The sequence below is a fragment of the Callithrix jacchus genome, chromosome 1, assembly GCF_049354715.1.
Source record: "Callithrix jacchus isolate 240 chromosome 1, calJac240_pri, whole genome shotgun sequence".
Classification (NCBI taxonomy): Eukaryota; Metazoa; Chordata; class Mammalia; order Primates; family Cebidae; genus Callithrix; species Callithrix jacchus.
The window spans coordinates 96,778,940-96,803,144 of record NC_133502.1 but is presented as its reverse complement, the minus strand read 5'-3'; the positions used below and the strand labels follow the sequence as shown (position 1 = coordinate 96,803,144).

The following is a 24,205-nucleotide window of genomic DNA, read 5'->3' as shown; positions in this document are numbered from 1 at the left end:
AAAAGTTCTTGAGAAGGTTGTATCAGAAGAAACACTGTCAGCTTGGCCTGAAGAGACTGAGACAGGACAAAGTGAAAGAGAGGCTATCAGATATGCAAAATCCCTCAGGCAAGAAGAGGACTGATAGAATCACTCAGGCGTTAGCATGCACTGCCTTTCAAGAAAAAGGACGAATGACTATAAGGACAGAGTCATGGGTACAGGGGATAGAGGCTGAAGGTTCAAGAGCAGAGACCTACCAAGCTGCCACGAGCAAAGAGGCCTGTGAAGCCATGGGCCCAAAAGACGCAGCTTCAAGCCACAGAAGACTATTGCCAGACCTTGAAACCAAATAAATTTGCCTTGTTGGATTTCTAACTTTCTTGAGACTGATGATACTTTGATTCCTTCTATTTTGTCCCCTTTGCAGTGAAATTGTCTATCATATACATGGCCCACCTTTGTGTTTTGGAAGCAGATATCTTGTTTCCTAGTCTCATGAGTTAACAGATACAGAGGAATTTTGCCCTTACATAGCTCATACCCATAGGCTCACCTATACTCGATTATTAGATAATTTATGTGTTAATGTGTGGGACTCTTTGAACTACTTTTTATGGTATTTTTATGGTATGGATGAGAGTTAAGACCTTTGGAGATGTTGAGATGGAATAAATGTATTTTGCATACGAAGCTGGTGTGAATTTGGAAGGCCAGAAGTCAGATACTATAGTAGATTAAATGGTGGACCCCAAAAAGACACGTCAATATTCAATCAGGGATTAGAACCTGGGAACATGGCCTATTTAGAAAAAGTTTCTTTGCAGATGTAACTAAGTTAAGACTCTTGCTGGAAAAGGCAAAAAGATCTTCTTCCCAGAGCCTTTGGAGGAATGTAGTCCTGTCAACATCTTTTTTTTTTTTTTAATCTTGAACATTTGCTTTTTATTTGACATTGTATCTTGAAGACAATGCCTCTAAAATATATAAAGAATATTCTCATTTTTTAAAGAAACAAATGCATAATGGTTCACTGTCTGGATGTATCTAATTTTTTTATGTGTATGAAGATTGTTTCTATCATTTTGCTGAATAAACTTGCATGTGTCTCTGTGTGTATTATTTTGCACAAGTGTGAGTGCGTTTGTAGGACAAGTACCTAGAAGTAGAATTATCTAGCCAAAGGCTGTGTGCATGTTTTATTTTGCTAATACTACCAAGTTGCCCTACTTTGAGGTTTTAATAAGTTACATCCCCCTCAGCACAATATAAGGGTGATTCACTATGAGGCTAGTGTTTGTGTAGTGCTGACATGCCCGTTAAATAAATTTAGCACGTACTGACGACACAAGCATGGCAAAGGCATCAAAAAATGGGGAAAAATTTTTTAAAAATCTGTTAAATTTTCAAAAGAATTAAAATAGTCATTTTGGGAAAAGCGAAAATTTTACTTACTTTGTGGTTTAGTGCTGTTTTCCGTTTGGATTACATATGTGAAGGGACATAATTTTTTCAGTGCTTAAACCACTCAAGGTCTAGTTCAGCCATATGTGTGGGAGTGATTTCCGTAGTAACTGGGTGACCCTAGTCAGCCACCTAGCAACTGGGTTTCAACCTAACAATAAGAGTGTAGAAACGTGAGCTAGACAGAGTTGGTGTCTGTTGCTCATTGTGGACCAAATTTTATGCCAGGCCACATCAAAGGCAGTGGTATTCCATTAGTTTGAGCCAATATGTGGTTTCTTCCTAGTACATATGTTAGTCCACAGAGCAACAGTTAGGGCAAGAGCTGCTTCCTCTTAAAAGGAAAAGAATTTATTCAGTTCATGTTCCTCAAAAGATGGCAGCCAAACTGCTGTATGCTTTATGGGCTCTCCAGTTTGAGCATCTATGAACTTGAACCTAAATATCATTAGGAATACTGCTGTTCTTTCCTTGAGCCATAACATCTTTTCTGAGCTTCAATTCTATTTGAAGCTTCTAATTCACAATTTGAAAATATGCTCTACCCTCTGAGTAGCTTTTTTTTTTAAATTGCATTTTAGGTTTTGGGGTACATGTGAAGAACATGCAAGATAGTTGCATAGGTACACACGTGGCAGTGTGATTTGCTGCCTTCCTCCCCTTCACCTATATCTGGCATTTCTCCCCATGCTTCTCCCCAACTCCCTACCCCTCCTGCTGTCCCTCCCCTATCATCTTAATTCTGTACATCTGACTGCCAGAAATGTGAGAGAATAAATCTCTGTGTTTCAAGGCACCCAGTTTGTAATCACGTGTTAGAGCAGCCCTAGGAAACTGTTGCAGAGGCCAAGAAAAGTGCAAAATCAAGCAAACCCATGGTGTATTCCTTCCAGTGGTCTACTGCTGCATAACAATCCCAAAACAGTGGCTTAGAACAATAACAATCGTTTATTTTGCTGACACATTTGGCTGTCAACTGGGCTTAGCTAGGCATACCTCACTCAGGGTCTCTCAGTGGTGGTAACCGGATGGCTGCTGGAGCTGGGGCCACCTTGAAGGTGTCATCCCTCACATGTCTGGTACCTGGACTGGTAAGACTCAAACAGCCAAGGGCTGGGGCAGCTGGGGACCCTTAGTCATCTCTTCCCCACTCTATGTGGTTCCCAGATGATCTTTCTTTATGGCAGTTGCATTCTCTTATAGAAGCTGCCACAAAGATACGCCCAGCCTTATGTTATTAAAAGTAAAGGTATTGGTAGGGCGCGGTGGCTCACGCATCTAATCCCAGCGCTTTGGGAGGCTGAGGTGGGCAGATCACGAGGTCAAAAGATCGAGAGCATCCTGGCTAATATGGTAAACCCTGTCTCTACTAAAAATACTACAAAAAAAAAAAAAAAAAAATTAGCCGGGCGTGCCTGTAGTCCCAGCTACTGGGGAGGCTGAGGCAGGAGAATCACTTGAACCTGAGAGGCGGAGGTTGCAGTGAGCTGAGATCGCGCCACTGCACTCCAGCCTGGGTAAGAGGGCAAGACTCCGTCTCCAAAAAAAAAGAAAAAGAAAATAATAATAATACAAATACAAAATTAGCCAGGCGACGTGGCGCATGCCTGTAATACAAGCTACTCGGGAGGCTGAGGCGGGAGAATAGCTTGAACCCGGGAAGCAGAGGCTGCGGTGAGCGGAGATCGCGCCATTGCACTCCAGCCTGGGCAACAAGAGCGAAACTCCATCTTAAAAAAAAAAAAAAAAAGTAAACATATTGCAGTCATTTTAACACTGCACCCAGCTGATGGCCAAGTGCAAGGGTCTACTCTCTCCATCCCGAATCCAGCAGGGGGCGGAATGGACATAAGGTAAATAATTTCTGGAGATACTTTCCTGCATCCCACCCGATGCCGCCCGGCCTCCCGTCAACCAGTGCGCAAGTGCGAGGAGGCGGTGCCCAGCGCTCCACCGCCCCGCCCTCCGCAGAGTCGAGGACGTCACTGAGCAGCGACGCGCACTTTTAGGACGCGTTTGCGACCCGCCTTCCGGAAGGAGTCCTCAGCGGCTAACTATGGCGACCGCCACGGAGCAGTGGGTGCTGGTGGAGATGGTACAGGCGCTCTACGAGGTGGGCTCCGCGCTATGAGCGCCCCGCGACTACACCTGGGCCTGGGGAGGTTGGGACGGCGCGTGTGGATTTATGGCCTGAGACCTCAGCGGGACTGGCTTGATCACGCCAAGACTCGGCGTCTCTTGCTGGAAGGAGTGCCGTGATCTTCCAGTCCCAGCGGCTCAGTATTAGGGAGGAACGGGCCGGGGCTGAGACCGAGGGTCTCGGTTTGAGTTCTTATGCTCCGGGTCCCCTCGAGGCTCGGGAAAGGAACACGTCTAAGAGGACGCGGGAGCCAGGTCTGCCAAAACCAGACGTTCGATAAAACGGAGTGGTGAAAATGAGTGAAAAACCTTCCTCTGGGAAGGTCCTAAGGCGGTCAGTTCCTTGGTACTATGAACAGTTAATTGGGGAATATAATTGTAATAAATTGGAGTTTGGTTTTGTCGAAAATAAACCAATTTATTTAGGATTTGTAAATAAATTGCCATTCTTCCATGAACATTAGTTTTCTGTCTTACAAAGTTACAATGATTTTAGTAGATTTTTATTTTTATTCTATTTATTTATTGAGATGGAGTTTCACTCTTGTCCAAGCTAGAGTACAATGGCGCAATCTCAGCTCACCACAACCTCTGCCTCCCGGGTTCAAGCGATTCCTGCCTCAGTCTACCAAGTAGCTGGGATTAGAGGCATGTGCCACCACGCCTGGCTAATTTTGTATTTTTAGTAGAGATGGGGTTTCTTCATGTTGGTCAGACTGGTCTTAGACTCTTGACCTCAGGTGATCCGCCTGCCTCAGCCTCCCAAATTGCCGGGATTGGTCACCGCGCCCTGCTGTAGATTTTTAAAGGAAGAATAGTTAAGAGTTTTTTTGGAAGGCTAGTTATTTCAGATACATAAGATAATATGAAACCAGAATGTCAGTCTTAGTATTCATTCATTTATAAGATTCCCCACGCTGTTCCTCAGAGCTTTCCGAATCTTCTCTGAGCTATTCATTAGGCACTTATTTTTATTTTTTTTTTTTGGATAGGGTTTCACTCTGTTGCCCAGGGTGGAGTGCAGTGGCGCAATAATCTCACTGCTGCTTTGACCTCCCAGACTCAAGCGATCCTCCCACCTTAGACTCCCCAGTAGCTGGGACCACATACCACCACACCCAGTTAATCTTTTTTTTTTTTGTAGAGACGGTGGTCTTACTATGTTGCCCAGGCCGGTCTTGAACTCCTGGCCTCAAGCAGCCCTCCTGCTTCAGCCTCCCAAAATGCTGGAATTACAGGCATAAGCCACAATGTCCAGCTGGAACTGAATTTTTAAAACTTAAATAGCCACTTGTAACTAGTGACTGTCCATGTTGGACCACACAGATCTAGATGCAAGGGATAGTGCAGTGAACAAACAGGCACAAGTCCCTGTGCTTACAGAGCTTACATTTATTTCATGTGAATTTCACATTACTTTTGATGACTTAATATCACAAAAATTTATCACTGTCTACTGGCAGGGGTAATGATGGTGTTTCCATTGCAAGACGTATTGGGAATTTTATCTTGAAACGTATCAGAGGGAGCAGATGTGGCTCTCTCTTATCCTCAAATATTAAGTGATGTCCAGTATTAGGTTAGAGTGACCTAAAATGAACGACTAAAATTGAATGATCTTTTTTTATATATGTTTTTAAGAAATGGATTTTCTATTAAACGTTGTTCCCTTTTTGAAGACTGAAGTAGTGTAACTTCATATTTCAAAATTGTCCAGCAGGGAGACTTGGGAGAACTCCTGTATGTAACATTTCCTGGGGAGAAAAAGAAGTGGTGTTTGTGATTTTTATTAATTCACTGGTCAGATAGTTTCTCAAATTTTCTTAGGGAGATTTCTTTGTGGAGTGGGCTCTAACTAGTGGCTTGGGCAGATGTTTGCCTGCTAGAATCCAACTATTTAGAAAACTAAAAGGGTATTTAGAAAACTAAAAGGGTATTTAGATTTATTCATAAATGAATTGTATTCAGGGGGATCAGCAAATTTTAAAACTCATCCTAAAGAGAAACTTCTTATTCCCAATTTTTATGCACATTGAACGTAGAATTTGAGTAGTCTTTTATGGTGCCCCCAAAAAAGAAATAAGCACTGAAATTAAATAATCTGGTAGTTTATATTGTTTTAAATATTGAGATTCTGTGTTAGATTTTTTTTTTTTTTAGTTTTAATTTTTATTCCCAAAGAAGTTTTGAAAGCCAAAAATATTAGGGGTTTTTCATGTGAAGGAGAAATTGCCTGCCATTAGAAATGGGGAAAGGAATAAATAGAAATTAATGGAGCTTTGAAAGTAAGTAGTAAGAATTAATAGGCTAAACATCATGAGGGGCAGTATATGCAGGTGTGGTAAATTTTATATGCAGATTTTAGAAATGTATGTTTCATTTCTTATTTGTTTTTAACTCACTCTTAGGCTCCTGCTTACCATCTTATTTTGGAAGGGATTCTGATACTCTGGATAATCAGACTTCTTTTCTCTAAGACTTACAAATTACAAGAACGATCTGATCTTACAGTCAAGGTAAAAAATTAAATCTCTGTTTCATTATTGGGTATAGGATTATAGTTGCTATGTCTTTCCAGAAAGGATTTGTGGTGGCTCAACTATGTGTGTTAAAACATTTTCTGTAATGTAAGGAAATCAAGGGGAGTGAAATATTAGGGTAGGCAAAATATGGGGAAATCTAGAAATAAAGTCAGTACCCAAATGCAGAGCATATTATGGTCTTGGATACTTTGCTAGGAGTAAACAGCAGTCTTGGAAATAGATGGTTAGAGGGAAGCATGAGCAGCTACTGGAGTTTGAATGTTCATATGAGGGTTGTGTGAGTTCCTGCAGAATAGCACAACTATTTCTGAAGTGTGAGAGAAAGTTTCCCCTGTGGTCTTCTTAAAGTAGAGTCAGAGTAGAAAAGAATCCTACTCAAACCTATCTCAGATCGAATTTTGATGTGTTGTGTACTTTAGAAAAAATCCTGAGCATAGAAGTAAAATTTTCATGAATTGTCAAGTCATCCACAAAACTACTTGGAAAAGAGCCTCTAGCAAGTGATAAGAAAAGGGGTGAGGGTGGTGTCCAGAACTCACAAGTGATTCTGTTTTTATTCTAGCCACAACTAGACATGGTATTTCTAGCGACTTTTCCATTACAACAGACAATTTCGATATTGCTGAAATTGATGTAAAGTGACTGGCCCTGCATTATGTTTTAACTCTTTTTCTCCTGTAGGAAAAGGAAGAACTGATTGAAGAGTGGCAGCCAGAACCTCTTGTGCCTCCTGTCCCAAAAGACCATCCCGCCCTCAACTACAACATCGTTTCAGGGTAAATTGATTTTGCTACTTGAAGTACTTACTTGTATTGGGTTTCTTGTAGTAACCTGCTGTATATAGTGCTTTATATATAGTATTCCTTTTTTATTTGAAACAAAACATTTAGAAATTCCCAGGAGTAACAGCTTTAGCTCCTGATTTTAAATTTATTCTAGGGATGTTAGAGGAATTTTTTTAAAGTCTCCAATATAAGCATTCATGTTTGTCCTTTTTTCCAAAAAAAAAAAAAGTATATATATATATATATATATATAGAAAATAAATATATATATATTTTCAAACTAATGTGCATGTGTTAATATTTCAAATGGTTAAACACTTGAAAAGCAACAGACTCCTTTTTATTCACCTGGTGGTTTTCTGATTTTAAATCTGTGGTAGGTTACCTTCATAATTCTAGATACTGTAGTATGCTTAACTCCTGTTTTCTGATTCATCAACTATAAACAACACCTGTTGACCCATGCGGTATAAATTATGGAGCCTCCACTCACTTGCACCTCTTCCCTCCTTGCTTCCAGTGTCTCACCTATTTTTTACTTTTTATTCTCTTGGCTATCTTTGCTATATTTTATGTATTTTCATTAAGAAATATTTTAAGAATACAGAAAATTGATATTAGACACCTATATACCAACCACCCAGAATTAATAGGCATTAACATTTTGCTATCTTTACTTCAAACTTATTTTTACCGATAGATACAATATTACGAATACATCTTAAGGAATCCCTTCGCATCCATCACTTACTCTTGCTTCTCATACATATAACCACTGTCTTGAAGTTGGTGATGATTGTCTTTCCTTTGCTTATGTTTATAATTTTACTATATACGCCTGTTGCCCTGAAAATACTAAGTTTTTTAATTTTAAAATGTGATGCAAGATATTTTCCTGAGTTTATTCTAATTCTGATCTTATCAAAGAGGAGCTTTTATTCTTCACTTCTTATTCCTCACTTCTTTTTTTTTTTTTTTGAGACAGTCTCACTCTGTCACCAGGCACCAGGATGGAGTGCAGTGGCGCGACCTCAGCTCACTGCAACCTCCACCTCCTGGGTTCAAGCAATTCTCTCACCTCAGCTTCCCGAGTAGCTGGGACTACAGGCGCGCGCCACCACGCCCAGCTAAATTTTTGTATTTTTAGCAGAGACGAGGTTTCACCATGTTGGCCAGGATGTTCTCCATCTCTTGACCTCGTGATCTGCCCGCCTCGGCCTCCCAAAGAGCTGGGATTATAGGCGTGAGCCACCGCGCCCGGCCCTTATTCCTCACTTCTTAGAACTCTTTAGTTTTATAAAAGTTTTACATATTCTGAAATCAAACTTAACAATCTCCTGTAGTTTGGTCTGTTGAGGTCTTAGGGACTCCTTTCCTACCCTAAAGGTCTAATGTGATTGTTTTCCCTATGATGGTCAGTTGTCCCAGCATTATTAGTTGAATAATCCAGTGTTTACGTACTGCTTGGAAATCTCCCCTCTTTGGTATGCCAAATTCCCTTCTAAAGGATCTGTTTCTGGCTTTTATTTTTATTATTGGGATATATATGTATTTCCATGTACCAGAGACTCATTCATATTAATACCACAGCTTTATAATGAACATTGATTAGAGTATCTTTTTACTTCTATGTTCTTCAAAATTGTCTCAGCTATTCTTGACCCTTCTTCGCTGTGAGTTTAGGTTTAGGTGATCATATCTGACCAAAAAAATGTGTTTGGGTTTTTGATTAGAAGTGTGTTGAATTTATGGATTAATTTAGGAGGCTTGGTATCTTACTGATGCTTTATCTCAGTACCTGTTTACATGGTATTATATTGCTTGTATACTTGGGTCTTTTATTTTCTACCGTAAAGTTGTTGTCATAGAGAGTTACCTTTTTGTTTCTACTTTTTATTTGGAAATATTAATAGATTGACATTCAGCTGTAAGAAGTAATTCAGTGAGATTCCTTATGTCCTTTACCTACTTTCCCCCAATGGTAATGTCCTGCATAACTATAGTGCAGCATCACAGATGGGAAATTGACATTGCATATCTTTTAATAGATTTATATCTAGGTACCAGAGAGGTTTTATTTCTATTGTGAAATACATCTTTTTTTTCTTATTCCTTGTCTTAATATCACTGGCTAGGTTACTTTTCCTTTAGTGCTGAATAGGAGGGGTGATGATGGTCTTCTTTTCCTGTACTGGGTGGTTTTTAAGAGATAACCTATATTGAATTACAGATATTCTTTTGTTTTTCTTAGTATACTAAAGGAAACATTTTGATAGTTTCTTAAATCAGAGTATTATGTCAAATATGTTTTCTGAATCTCTTTCTATAATCATGACTTGTCTAATCAGTTGCTATATCACATTTTACTGACAGGTTCTTTTTTGAGACAGTGTTACTCCATTGCCAAGACTGGAGTGCAGTGGCACAATCTTGGCTAACTGCAACCTCCACCTCCCGGGTTCAAGCAATTCTCCTGCCTCAGCCTCCCAAGTAACTGGGATTATGGGCGTGTACCACCACACCTGGCTAATTTTTGTAATTTTTTAGTAGAGATGGGGTTTTTCCATGTTGACCAGGCTGGTCTGGAACTTCTGACCTCAGGTGTTCCACCCACCTCACCTTCCCAAAGTGCTGGGATTACAGACATGAGCCACCATGCCCGGCCGATAGGTTCTTTTAATTACTTATGCATATTTAAATTTAAAATTTTTGTGAGAAAAACCACAATCTACTATGCCGCCGATTCTCAACCCAGATTTTCACTCTTTAGAAGTAACAGCTTTCTATTTCTTTAGCTCTTTGTCTGGCATTTACCTTTTTTTAAAGAAACTTGCTTTTGTTGTTCTTTAGTTTCTTCTTATTTTTTTTTCCCAGTTTTTGTTATAGTCATGCATTACTTAGTGATGACAGGGATACATTTTGAGAAATGTGTTAGGTAATTCCATTGTCCTGTAAGCATCGTAGAGTGGACTTACATAGACCTAGATGGTATAACCTGGTACACACCTAGACTAAATGGTATAGCCTATTGCTCCTAGATTACAAACTATACAGCATGTTACTCTACTGAATACTCTAGCAGTTGTAATAAAATTATATTTGTGATCTAAATATATTTAAGTATAGAGAAGGTACAGTAGGGCCAGGCATGGTGGCTCATGCCTGTAATCTCAGCACTTTGGGAGGCTAAGGTGGGCGGGTCACTTGAGCCCAGGAATTTGAGACCAGCTTGGTCAACAGGACGAAACCCATCTCTACCAAACAGTGCAAAAGATTGGCTAGGTGTGGTGGTGTAGGCCCGCAGTCCCAGCTACTTGGGTGGATGACATAGGAGGATGGCTTGAGACCAGCAGACGGACGTTGCAATAAGCCGAAATTGCGCCACTGCCCTCCAGCCTGGGCAACAGAGCCAGACCCTGTCTTTAAAAAAAAAAAAAGCAGTGCAATAAAAATACAGTGTTAAAATCTTATAGGACTACTGTTGTATATGTGGTCCATTTTGTCAACCGAGATGTTGTTATGCAGCATGTGACTGTATATCCAATAATTGTAGGAGATTGAGACTGACCCTCTGAAAACACACCTACACTCACTGTCCCCAGACCTGGAATAGCTCCTGTCATGCCTTTGTGTGGATTGGGGGAAGGTACTCTTCCTCCAGCAGGTGCCCGGTGCTTGTGGTATAGATCCCTGAGTAACCCTAACATGACCCCAGCTCATGCAGTGGCCTTGCTCTGCCCTTTCTCCTGGCAGAGTTTAGTTATAGCATAATGTGTCCTTAGATAATTTAGTGGTTATATTTTTATGACTTCATTAATATCCTCATTAGTTGGGCCAGTGTTATGAGACTGTATTTTCTTTATTGGATACTTTTTTTTCCCCAGAGATAATCATTTTTGGTCACTTGCTTGGTTCTATACTTTGGTCTATGATTTGTGTTGTTTTCCTCTAGGAGTATAAAACTCCATTCAGAATGTTCAAACACATTAGTTATCTATTGAATTCACTTTTTTTATACTTCCTGTATCCTGCTTCTGTCCTGACTGGTCGTTATAAGCAGCTGCTATACAGGGTGGCCCTGGAGTGACCCATCACCATTAGCTTGAGAATTTCCTCTCTTCTGCATTGGATATTTCCTGTCTCTTCATTTATAATATATTCCAGATAGACTCCAGAGAAGAGTCATGGAAGGTGGATTTTTTTTTTTAACTTACACATCTTAAAATTTTTTGTTTTTACCCTTTTGCACTATACTGTTTGTTTTATCCATTTTTATTAATCTGTTAGATACTTCCTCAATATCTGGTGATTGTTAACATCCCTTCTTTTTTTTCAATATGCAGAATATTTTTATTGTAATCAAGAACATTATTAAATTGTTTGCAGAAACTATAAGAAAATTGAAGGGTGTTTTGTTGATAGTGATACATTGAGTGTTACTTTCCTTCAACTTAGGGAATATCTATTTACATTCAATACTGAGTTGAAACAAGAGTAAGTGAATTTACTTAGGTTTTTTTCCCTTTAAATAGCAGCTTTATTGATATATAATCTATACACTATAAAATCCACCATTTTGAAGTGTAAGGTTTTTTTCCTTTAAACAGCAGCCTTATTGATATATAATCTATACACCATAAAATCCACCATTTTGAAGTGTAAAATTAAGTGGTTTTTAGTATATTCCCAGAGTTAATGCAATCATCACCACCATCTAATTCCAGAACATTTTTATCACCCCAAAAGAAATCCCAATGCCAGTAGCAGTCACTTCCCATTCCTTCCTCCGGCCAGGCCTTAGCAGCCATATCTACTTTTTTTATGGATTTGCGTATTCCGGACATTTCATAAATAGTACTTAGCCTTTGTTTCTGGCTTCTTTCACTTACCATAATGTTTTCAGATCTCATCCACATTGTAGCATGTATCCATACTTCATTTTACCACCAAATAATACACATTCTGTTTATACATTAATCAGTTGATGCACAATTGGGTTTTCCCCCCATAAGAGTATATGAAAAAATAAAATATATATGAATATAAGTGCTTTGAAATAATGTATACACATTTTTGTGTGGACATAATGTTTTAATTTTTCTTGGATATATGCCTAGAAGTGGAATTGCCAGGTTGTATGATAACTCTGTGTTTAACATTTGAGGAATCCCCAAACTGTTTTCCAAAGTAGTTGCATCATTTTATATTCCAACTAGCTACATATGGGGTTTACGATTTCTTCACATCCTCAGCAACACTTATTATTTTCTATTTTATTATAGCCATCCTAGTAGGTAGGAAGTAAGATCTTGCTTTAATTTGCATTTCCCACATAGCTAATGATGTTGAACATCTTTTCATCTGCTCATTGACCATTTTATATATTTTCTTTGGTGAAATGTCTACTTTAATCACTTGGCTGTTTTAAATTGTGGGTTCTTTTTATCATTAAAATTGTAAAAGTTCTTTATATATTTTGAATACTCATCCCTTGACAGATACATGATTTGCAGATTTTTTTTTTCATTCTGTGGGGCTTTATTTTACTTCTCTGGTAGTGATCTTTGAAATTCAAAAGTTTTTTATTTGAATGAAGTCCAGCTTATATATTTTTCCTTTTGTTTGTGCTTTTTTTGTCATCCATAAAATCTTTGGCTTAAACTAAGGTTACAAAGATTTACTTCTTGCTGTCTTCTGACAGTTTATAATTTTTACCCTTATGTTTAGCCTGTAATTCATTTTGAGTTAATTTTTGGGTATGATGTGAGGCAGAGGCCTATCTTCATCTTTTTTGCAGATGGAGGTCAAGTTGTCCTAGCACCATTTGTTGAAAAGACTGTTTTGCTTCTGAGTTGTGTTGAAAATCAGTTGACCATAAATGTAAGGATGGTTTATCTATTTTCAAGAATGACAAACTAAAATGCTCATTGAAAGCCCTGTAAAAATGGGCTTGGCTTTTTCTTCAGCTCTACTGAGGTATAATTGCCAAATAAAAGCTCTAAATATTCAAGGTGTATAATGTGATGATTTTATATATATATATATATATATTATATTTTATACACACACACACACACACACACACACACATTGTGAAATAATGTCTACAATCAAGTTAATTAATATATCCATCACCACATTTAGTTACCATTTGTGTGTTAGAGGGATGAGGATGGAGTGGGCTCCTTGACTGGGGACTTACACTAGAATAATCAGACAGGGACCTGTTCGTTTATTTGAGGGGACCCCAAACTTAGTATATATAGTTTTTATTCTCTAGGCTTTGTGTTTCCCAGGAGAGGAGTCCTCTAGTCTGTTATTTTGCAGGTAGAAAGCTGCTTTCCTCCATTTGGGAGCTGAGTTGAAGGCAGGAGGCTCAGGGTCTTACCATTCATTATATAACTGACACTTAATTTTTGTCTTCAGAATGGCACCCCTGCCTTTACTCGTTCTTAGGACTTCCAGTTTATACACAGCCTTTCCAGAGAACACATCTCTAGTTTTTCTTCAGGTTGGAGGAGGGGAGTGACTGCCTGTTATTTAGGCACCCAACCAGTCCTTCTGTGTCAGTCTTTCCCATTTTCCCATGTTTAAAGGAAGCTAGTGTCCCAGTTAGGGAGCATGTTTCAGGCATTGCTGCTCGGCGTTTCACTGCCAGCCTAAGCTTGGCTTTCTCTCTGATCTCTTTGACTTGTCAAATGCAACTTGTCCATATGCTTTCCAGTCTCCAACATTTGGTCACCTCTTCTCTTTGTTCTGGTCTGGGTAGATTTAGACCTTTAAACTTTCTAGGCATTTTGCATGTGCTTTCTGAGTGTGGTTTCAGAAGAGATCAAGGGTTGAAGTGATTTTAATGTTAGCTGATATTAAATGGTCTGAAGAAATATCAAAGTAGGGTCAGTAAAGAGAGGTGGAGTTGCTGTACGTATTTCTTGTTCATTTCTTTTGACTGCTACATATTCTTCTGTTGTGTATGGCCACCACATTTTGCTTCTCCATTTTCCTCATTATAGACACTTAACCCGCCCCCCATTTCCCACTGCTGCAAAGAATCCTGTGACTAATATTCCCTGATGAACCTTAATATTCCATTGAATTTCTCTGGGGCTATGGAACGAGGAATGGGATACCTATATATGCCTACCTAATTTTCCTGTAGGACTATGCTATGTCATGTACGGTCCCCTGAGTTGCTATATGGGAATTCAAGTTTTCTCTACATCTCTGTTTAGCAATACTGTTTTCTTTGGGGTTTTCTTATTATTTGAGCCTTTGAGCATTATTTCATCTACTTTTTAACTGCTGGAGTTTTTCACTTATGTGAATGCCTCTTCAAATCTTTTACTCGTTTTTCTACTTAATTCCCAGTCTTTCTTTTGATTAGCAAAGGTTCTGTATACCTTGTAGATTTTAATCCTTAGTTTTTTACTTAGTACCCTATTACGTTGATTCTAAGATACATACTGTTTTTTCCTAATTTAAAATCTCTGAAGTGGGGATGAATCTTAAAGCTGCTCAGAGTCACTGATGAGCCATTGTCAGCCAGGAAGGTAGTTTGTGACATGATTGTCATTGCCTATGTGTCAGTGAACCTGGTGGTGGTGGGCTTACTGTCAGCACTCCAGTTGTGGTGTATGCCCTACTGGTCAACATGGCAACTAATGGCCAGAGAAATGGCCAGACCTGCAGAGCAGAGGCTCCCCTGAGGCTGTGATGACAAAGGCTTTGAAGATCTCTTTGTTAGACTTCCTGTTGCCTTGGGTAGTATCAGCTTACTTTCTAGAAATGTGATTAGATTGGAGAGATGGAGAGATGATAACACTGTTTGATTAGTTCGATAGGAAAGTTCCAGCATCAGAACTTGAGAGTGGGTGACACTTAACATGTCACATAATCTCAGAAATGATAGGGGAGCATGCTCATACGAAATGCCAAGATACTGCCTAGAGCAAGAAGGAGAATACGGTATGAAAACTTGGGGAATCAGTGACCTAAAGGAGAGGGACAAAACTTGGCTAAAGAAGTTATAGGAATATCTTGACCGATTTATCTTGCATTTTCCTTTTCATAAGTACAAACATAGTGTAACAAAAATATATGTCTAAGAAGGTGTAATAGACCTTTTCATTAAGCATAAACTAAAAAGCTGTACATCACAAAATATTATTGTATTTTATTTTATTTATTTATTTTTTGAGACGGAGTTTCACTCTTGTTACCCAGGCTGGAGTGCAATGGCGTGATCTCAGCTCACCGCAACCTCCGCCTCCTATGTTCAGGCAATTCTCCTGCCTCAGCCTCCTGAGTAGCTGAGATTACAGGCTCATGCCACTGTGCCCAGCTAATTTTTTGTATTTTTAGTAGAGACGGGGTTTCACCATGTTGACCAGGATGGTCTCGATCTCTTGACCTCATGATCCACCCACCTCAGCTCCCCAAAGTGCTAGGATTACAGGCTTGAGCCACCGCACCCAGACAAAAATATTATTGTAGTTTAATTGACACTGTTTCTCTTCCTTAGTGATAGACAAAATACAATTGATGACATCTTAGATTCAGTGAAATACAATAAACCTCTATCACCCATCTGTTAACATTGTCTTTGGTATCTTTCGTTGAACCAAATTTCTTAATTTTCTTAACTTGGTCAAATACATCCATTTTGGCCTTATGGTATGTGTGATTGGAGACTTGGTTAAGAAATCCATTTCCTACCCTGAGGTGCCAAAAACATTCTTCCACATTTGGTTATCTTTTCTAAAATAACTTCTAGGTTTTCACTATGTCCGGAATTCACTGTGTACCTGGCTCTTCAACTTTACCCATAGAGAATAATTTGTGTGAATCCTAGTGGTTTGTGGGGTAACTGCTGTCATTTTCCAGGTGTTCGTATGCACACAGTTCTATTGAGTTCTAGATGCTTTCATCGGTCTCTGCGTATCTGCTCCAGTACCAAACCTCTTGTTAACAGGGGTTTGTAATATTTGCTTTCTTCTGGTGAAGTACCACCTCCCTATTTCTAAATTCAGTTAGCCATTCCTGAACTTCTATCTTCCTATTTAATTATTGAAGTTTATAGAGCTCTGTTAGAAATCCTGGTGTAATTTTAATTGTGATTGTATTGAGTTTATAGTTTATTTTGGCAAAATGTAGTATCTTTAAAATATTGAGCCATCCCTTCATCTGACCATTGTATATCTTATCATTTATTACTGTCTTTATATTTTTCTTGATATTGTAAATACTTTGTATTTTGTTACCTCTATTAGTGTTGAATCCAATAGTTTGTTGATTTCGTTTTTTATGTAAGGTGATATCACCTGCACATAACAATGTGACTCTTTTCAGACATGTATGTGTGCATGCACACACACACTTGTTTGTTTATTCACAATTTTGGACTTACAGTTTTACTGGTATGGCCTTTAGTAATATGCTGAATAGTAAAAAGATACCAAGCATCCTTGTTTTGTTCATATTCTTAAAAGTAATGTCTCTGCTGTTTCCCAGTTAATATCTGTAGGTTTTAGGTATTATAGTTTTATCAATTTGAGACCATTCCCCTCTGATTTGAGTTTTATAAATAGATGTTGAACTTTACCAAATGTCATTTCTGTATCTAAGATCATTGCATGACTTTTCTTTATCATGTTGTATTTTCTGAAATTCTTGCTTGTTATTTAACTTATATTAATATATTTGTTTTTTTTTCTAAAACGGAGTTTCGCTTTTGTTACCCAGGCTGGAGTACAATGGCGCGATCTCGGCTCACCGCAACCTCCGCCTCCTGGGTTCAGGCAATTCTCCTGCCTCAGCCTCCTGAGTAGCTGGGATTACAGGCATGCGCCACCATGCCCAGCTAATTTTTTGTATTTTTAGTAGAGACGGGGTTTCACCATGTTGACCAGGATGGTCTCGCTCTCTTGACCTCATGATCCACCTGCCTCAGCCTCCCAAAGTGCTGGGATTACAATATTAATATATTTCTTAGGTGTACTCTGTTCCTTTTCTGACTTAGTTGAACACTTAATTTACATTTTTAATATTTTCTAGTACTGATTCACAATCTCTTTCCAAAACCCTGAATGTAGTTCAGAATTCAGGCTTTAAGATTTTGAAAGATAATGAAGTATGTACTTCTTATTACAGGACCACTCTCATGCGGTCTGGGCAGCATCCCCAGAATAGTTTCATTCCATAGAATAAATAAAGCACTAAAGAATTTCATATCTGTTTAGGACAGGTTTTGCTACTAAATGAACTTGCTGCAAACTTTCAAAATTGTGTATGAGGGATAATGAACTTTTCTGTCTGTGTTTAAGCCTATAAATTCCCTGCTAAGTACTATTCCAGCTGTAGACTATACTCGTTTTTTTTTTTGTTTGTTTTTTTGAGATGGAGTCTCGCCCTATCACCAGGCTGGAGTACAGTGGTGAGATGTCAGCTCACTGCAAACTCCGCCCCTGGGTTTAAGCAATTCTCCTCCTTCAGCCTCCCAAGTAGCTGGGACTATAGGTTTACACCACCACACCCAACCAATTTTTTCTTTTCTTTTTTTTTTTTTTAAAGTAGAGTTAGGGTTTCTCATGTTGGCCAGGATGGTCTCGATCTTTTGACCTTGTGATCCACCTGCCTCAGCCTCCCCAAGTGCTGGAATTACAGGCGTGAGCCACCACACCCAGCCTATAGGCTGCACTTCTCATGTGTGTTATTCAGACCTAAATATTTTCTAATTTTCATTTTAGTTTTTTCCTTTGACTAAAGCATTATGTTTTCCTTGAGTTTTCTTCTTCTCAGCAATTTATAATTTATTGCTGTGTATTTAGAAAACATGTTCTGGATGATAGCTTTTCTGAATGATTCTGCTGCTCTTGTCGAGACTGGCTTTATGTTTTATTTATTGTAAATTTTGTAAATGTTCCATGGCTTTATCACAAAAATTTATATTATATATTTCTTGTATTCAAGGTGTCTTGTGTTCATTACATCAAGCATTTTAATTATTATTCAGATAGTTGATGGTCTTAGCCATATCTATCTGATATGTAAATGAATGAGAAAGAAAGAGACAGTAGATAACAGTATTACCCACCATGTGGATTCATTCTTTTCTGTTTTATTTTTAAATTGTTTAAGTTTGAAGGTATGTTAGTAGGTATATGTGGGTTCAGCATTTTTACATCTATTTTAATGTTCCTTATTTACAACGATAAATATGTTTTACCTTAAATTTCATTTGTCTGATAGCAGTGTAGCTACACCAGCTTTCATTTAGTTGTTATGTGATTGATAGACTCTGTTTTCAGTTTTGCTTTCATTGTGTGTAGTTGTTTCTTTTGTACATAACTAAATTTAAAAAATAATCCTAGTATCATCATTTTTTAACTGAGGTGTTTAGTCTGTTTACATTTATGTCAATTACTAAGTCGTTTGTATAATAAACAGTAATATCTGCTGAAATATAAGGTGATTCACAATTTTCCCAGTAACATTTAAAACAGTTTTTTGGCCAATTTGATATGTAAACTTAAAGGGATATAAAAAGTAGGCAAAAATAATGTTATTTGATTTATAATTTAATTGCACATATATATTTAAAATGTCATTGTGCAAATAATAAATTCAAAAATACTGCTCTTTACTCCATGCAGTAGTTTTATTCTAATTCTTTATAGGCATCTTGGAGACCATATTTATCATTAGAAGCTTTGAACAATTTGTGTTTAAAGTCTGTCAGTTTCCCTTCTGTCTGATGCATAACTTTTTGAATCTGTGTATGTTGCTATCCCTCAAAATTTTACCCAAGTCTCACTCAGTATTTGTGATTCTACAGTTGACTCCTTATAGGGTTGCTTTTTGTTATGGTCTTTAAAAGGTGTGTTTACTTGGTTATGTAGAGCTTCACTTTGAAATCCCACTCCCAGGAATATGTATTATGTGTGGGAAATCTGTACAATATCTGTGTCAAGTTATTTTACCTCTTTTTTAAAAAAATGATTTCTTCAAAACATCTAAACGTAGCATTGTTAGAGTTCATTTTTGTAATTAATTAGCAGTGGATATAGCTGCATGTGTTAGGAAACCCAAACTTACATGGCTTAAGCAAAGTAGTTTATTTGCCTTCACAAATGTGCAGCGAGGTACTGCCACAGATGATCAGGGACCCAGGTTACCAACCTGGTACTCTGCCCTTGAGGTGTGTGACTTCCATTCATAAGTCACCTTAAGGGAGGATGGCAGGCAGATGGACAGAAAAGAGGCTCCTTCTGGCCCTGTCAGCTTGGTTAAGGCAACATTGGCCACACCTGGTTTCAGGAGCAGCTGACAGATGTGGTCTTTTGTTCCAGGGCAGTGTTAAACAGGAGAATACATGTCGGGTTGGCAACTGTTGGTGCCTTGCACTAACAGTGGAGTGTAATTACAGGAGTGCCCAGTCATATGAGAGACTGAAACGTCACCTGCATGGTACTCTCTGTTACCTCAAGGATCATAACTAGGAAAAAATGTGTTGTAGATGCTATTTCTGTCAACATTTTTTCTAAATATCAGGCTTTTACTTTTTTCTTTTTCTTTTTCCTTTTTTTTTTTTTTGAGACAGAGTCTTGCTGGAGTGCGGTGGTGTAATCTCACTGCAACCTTTACCTCCCAGGCTCAAATGATCCTTCCACCTCAACTTCCCAAGTAGTTGGAACTACAGGTGTATGCTACCGTGTCTGACTAACTTTTCTACTTTTTTTGTAGAGATGGGGTTTTACCATGTTGCCCAAGCTAGGCTCAGGTGATCCGCCCACCTCAGCCTCCTGAAGTGCTGGGATTACAGGCCACTACTCCAGGCCTTAAATTTTTCATTTCTTTTTTCTTTTTTTTCTTTGCATTGTTTCTCCTTGATCAGGTTTTCTTGATTAGACTTCCCTTATTCTTTTCTTCTTCTCATGGTTAACATAAGTATTTCCTGTCCCTTTTTTTTTTTTTTTTTTTTTTTTTTTTGAGACAGTCTCACTCTATTGCCCAGGCTGGAGTGCAGTGGCATCATCTCGGCTCACTGCAGCATCCGTCTCCTGGGTTCAAGTGATTCTCCTGCCTCCAGAGTAGCTGGGGTTATAGGAATGCACCACCATGCCTGGCTAATATTTTTTGTATTTTTAGTAGAGACGTGGTTTTACCATGTTGGCCAGGCTGTCTCCAGACCTCAAGTGATCCACCCGCCTTGGCCTCCCAAAGTGATGGGATTACAGGCGTGAGCCACTGTGCCCCAAATGTTAACTAATCTTCCTCCATACTTAACAGTACTGGGACTTACTAGACTCTACTTAAGTCGTTTCCCCATCCCCACTCCCTGTTTCTTGATGTCCTGGTCTGATATTTGACTTCTACTTATTTTATACCCTCCAGGATTATTATTTTTGAGAATCACCTTTACCTATTTATCAGTTTCTTATTGCTGATCTTTAGGTATTTATTTTTTTTATTCATACAGCTTCTTTGGGCTTAAAACTACTCTTTCTAAAGTATATTCGCTATTAGATTGTTATGTGGAGATTCAGAGAAGGTAATCTGTATCTCCTAATGAGAAATGTTTTTATTTTACCTCCTTGGATGACAGTCAGTGGATAACAAGTTCTAAGTGGATATTTTCCCTGTAGCCCTTGGAGAATTTCTGCATCATGGCCTGGCCTCTGTTCTAGGGAGACTAGTGTCAGTCTAATTGTCATTCATCTTATGTTTTTTTCAACTGGTTTTTACAATTCTTTTCATCTGTAAAATTCTACAGTTTTACTGTCATTCATCTTGTAATTAATTCATATTTATCCTCCTTGGGATTCATTTTTCTACTTCAGTCTGTGAATTCCTGTCTTCCATTGAATTCTGGGAATTTTTTTAGCTGTTATCTGTTCAAACATTGTCTCTCACTTTTTTCCTCCAGTTTTTCCCTGTAGAACTAATGTTCAGTGTACTTGTAACCTTCATATCCTCCATTGTTAGTATGTAGTCTTTCATATTTTTACATCTCTTGGTAATCTCAGCTCTGTTTATCATTTTTCCGTTGTGTCTGATGGGGTATTTAATGTATCTTTTAGATTTCTAATTTTATTGACTCTTAGATTTTATTTCTGGAAGTTATATTTGACTATTTAGCATGTTCTTGGTTTTGTTTGTTTTTGAGGCAGAATTTTGCTCTTGTCACCCAGGCTGGAGTGCAATGGCTCAATCTTGACTCACTGCAACTGCCGCCTCCTGGGTTTAAGCAATTCTGCTTCAGCTTCCCGAGTAGCTGGGATTACAGGCATGCAGCACCATGCCAAGCTAATTTTTTTGTATTGTTAGTAGAAATGGGGTTTCACTATGTTGGTCAGGCTGGTCTTGAACTCCTGACCTCAGGTAATCTGCTGGTCTCGTCCTCCCAAAGTGCTGGGTTTACAGGCATGAGCCACCGCACCCGGCCCAGCCTGTCCTTTTCTCAGTAGCTTTTTAACCTTTCCTTATATTTATACTTTTGGTCTTCAGCACTTCCTAGAGTCCAGCATCTTTGCATTCTTCTGCGGCAGTCTCCTTCTGTATGATTCGCCTGCTGATTCTCACTCATGGTCAGGTTGTGGTTTTTGACTGGGAAAGTTGTTTTCTCTCTTTTGAGTTCTCTCAGGTCTTGATTGTGGAGATGACTTTCTGGTTGGTTTTCTTGCTTCTGCAGCATACCCTGTAAGATTTTAGGTTCCAGGATTCCTGTATCAAGTGCCCATTATGACTTATTCCTGCTGGCCTGTGTGGGGCACAGGTCTGAGACTTCCATATCTCAATGGAAACTTTGTTCCTTCTCTACTCCAAGCACTAGACAGAAATAGCATCCCTGTATCACATCATACTGCCTCCTGATAACTTTTGAGCCGTTGTCAGGGGTTTGGGATGTACTTGTTCTTAATAATTTATTTTCTGTGTATTACAGTTTTTATAGAATAATCTCAACGTTCATAGCGCCTTTAGTACAAGGGTGTCTACCTAGGTCTTTTGTTTTGTTTATCTTTTTGTAACTGCCAATACCTGACTGTGGAATCAGGGAGGACTTAGGAAGCTTAAGGAAACCCTGAGAAGTTCCTAAATAACATGATGGAATCAGAATACAGTTGAGGAGGTAAGTGGCACTGGATTTGAACGAGACGCCCTTGAAGACTTAGGGAAGAAGAAAGAAAATATTTAGAGAGCACTTCCTATGGGCCAGACACTTTTATAAGAGCAATTTCCCTGAGAAATAGGTTCTCTCTCTGCTTTAGTGTTGAAGAAACTGAGGATCACGGAGGTCAGTGATGTCCCTAAGCTTCTGGAGTCATCAGTAGCTGTAATGCAGACAGGATCTGTCTGACAGACTCTACAACCCATGTTCTTTTCACTGAGTCGTCTTGCCTTTTGTATGAGTTAGTCAGCTTTCATGAATTTACTTCAAGTTGTCATTCTTTTCCTGGTTTCCCAGCATCTGTGTTTTCTCATAGATGACCAATGCTGTTAAAAGGTATCAATGAAAATAGTGTTTCTCCATCTTTTCTGGCTGCAGTGCATTTTGTTAGAGCAACCCAGTACGTGGACCAATACAGATACATATACATAGTTCCTTCATTCGATACAATACATAGTTCCTTCATTCACCCTGTGCCATGGTTCTGATACTTTCCTTTCTTTTATTGTTTCCTCTGGTTAAAATAGGCTGATTGTGACTAACTTGGTCTCACAGGTTTTTAACAGTTTGCAACCCATAATTTGAGCCCATGATTTTGAAGCATGGCTCATGGCTGGAGTATAAATCAGCAGAGGACTTAACAGAAGTATGCTCAGGAGCACATTGCCCTGTCCCAGCTGGGCTCACATCTGGCTCCAGTATAGCTGCCACCCACATTCTCCCCACTCCCCAGGAGTGTGAGGATTCCTCTTAAACAGCATTCCAGCATTAACTTTAGACATTGGGAACATATCCCACTTACTCTTTAGTGGCTTCCTATAGATGACATTTCTTTTTAAGTCACTTAACTATACAAGATCATAACTCACTCTGCCTTTTCTTACCTTTGATCTTATTGTGTGTTTTCTTCCTGTTTGGCTTATTCCAGATTTTTCTGAGATACGTTATTTAGCAACTTCATTCTTAAGCAAGTTTTAAAACCAAAGCATTTAAGATTTGCCATTCATTCATCTTGGAATTCTAGCTTATTTTTCTTTTTTGTTTTAGTAGTACAGGTAGTTTATTAAAAATAAAATTCGTGGAAAAATATTTTAATGTGCTGTGCTCTGATATTACTTTAAGACAAGAAATCAAAGACCAATATGCAAATAGGGTAGGATGACAACACCATGTTGTTGTGCCTGCCACCAAGGTAATATGATAGCATGTAACATGAATGTGTAATTGACGTTTACCACTCTTTATCTCTTCCCTAGCCCTCCAAGCCACAAAATTGTGGTGAATGGAAAAGAATGTATAAACTTTGCCTCATTTAATTTTCTTGGATTGTTGGATAATCCTAGGGTTAAGGTGAGTAGCACATAATGCTGAAGTAGACAGATAACATTATGATTTAAGAAACTGGACATAAAAGACAAATGCAGGCCAGGCGTGGTGGATCACTTGAGGTCAGGAGTTCAAGACCAGCCTAGCTAACATGGTGAAACCCCTTCTCTACCAAAAATTACAAAAATTAGCTGGGCATGGTGGCACACACCTGTAGTCCCAGCTACTGGGGAGGCTGAGGTGGGAGAATCTCTTGAACCTGGGAGGCAGAGGTTACAGTGAGCCAAGATGGTGCCACTGCACTCTAGCTTGGACAACAGAGCAAGACTCTGTCTCAAAAAAACAAAACCCAGAGTATTGGAAAGGGCTATGCAAGTTTTTCCCATTACTGTTTATCTGACAGAGTTGTGAGCTGGACCTAGGCAGAGGGAGACAAGAGTGTCTTATGAGGCTCAGTGTTGAGCAACAACCACAGATCTGAATAGGCCAGACCTGGGGAATAGTTGGAGAAGGGTTTAGGAAATTGCTGTCTCTCCTATTGTGACTACGGGCCAAGAAGCATTTTCCAGGAAAGACTTAGGCCCTCAAATGCAGAAAAGTTAACCGGTTTTGAGAATCAGGCTAATATAACTTTTCCATGTTTTAAATCATACCTCTGTCTTTACATCTATCTTGTCTTTATATTCTGTTAGAGTTGTCATAGTTCTAACAAAAAGGGGAGGAAGAAGGAACTATGTGGGTTAAAGAATAGGAAATGTTCGTTTTGAAATCCTAAAAGATAAATGATTAAAGTGTAATTCTTT

At 38.8% G+C, this 24,205-nt stretch overlaps 1 protein-coding gene across 2 annotated transcripts in view; it reads left to right on the top strand.

The window, feature by feature from the left end:
- The first annotated feature begins 3,475 nt into the window (after window positions 1-3,475).
- Window positions 3,476-24,205, top strand: part of SPTLC1 (serine palmitoyltransferase long chain base subunit 1) — a 61,407-nt gene continuing 40,677 nt past the window's right edge. For both annotated transcript variants that reach the window (XM_002742883.6, XM_078367230.1), the window contains exons 1-4: window positions 3,476-3,556; window positions 5,991-6,098; window positions 6,807-6,901; window positions 23,333-23,426. In XM_002742883.6, the coding sequence (XP_002742929.1) occupies window positions 3,500-3,556; window positions 5,991-6,098; window positions 6,807-6,901; window positions 23,333-23,426 (354 nt within the window). In that variant the 5' untranslated portion in view covers window positions 3,476-3,499. The remainder of the gene's footprint in view (window positions 3,557-5,990; window positions 6,099-6,806; window positions 6,902-23,332; window positions 23,427-24,205) is intronic.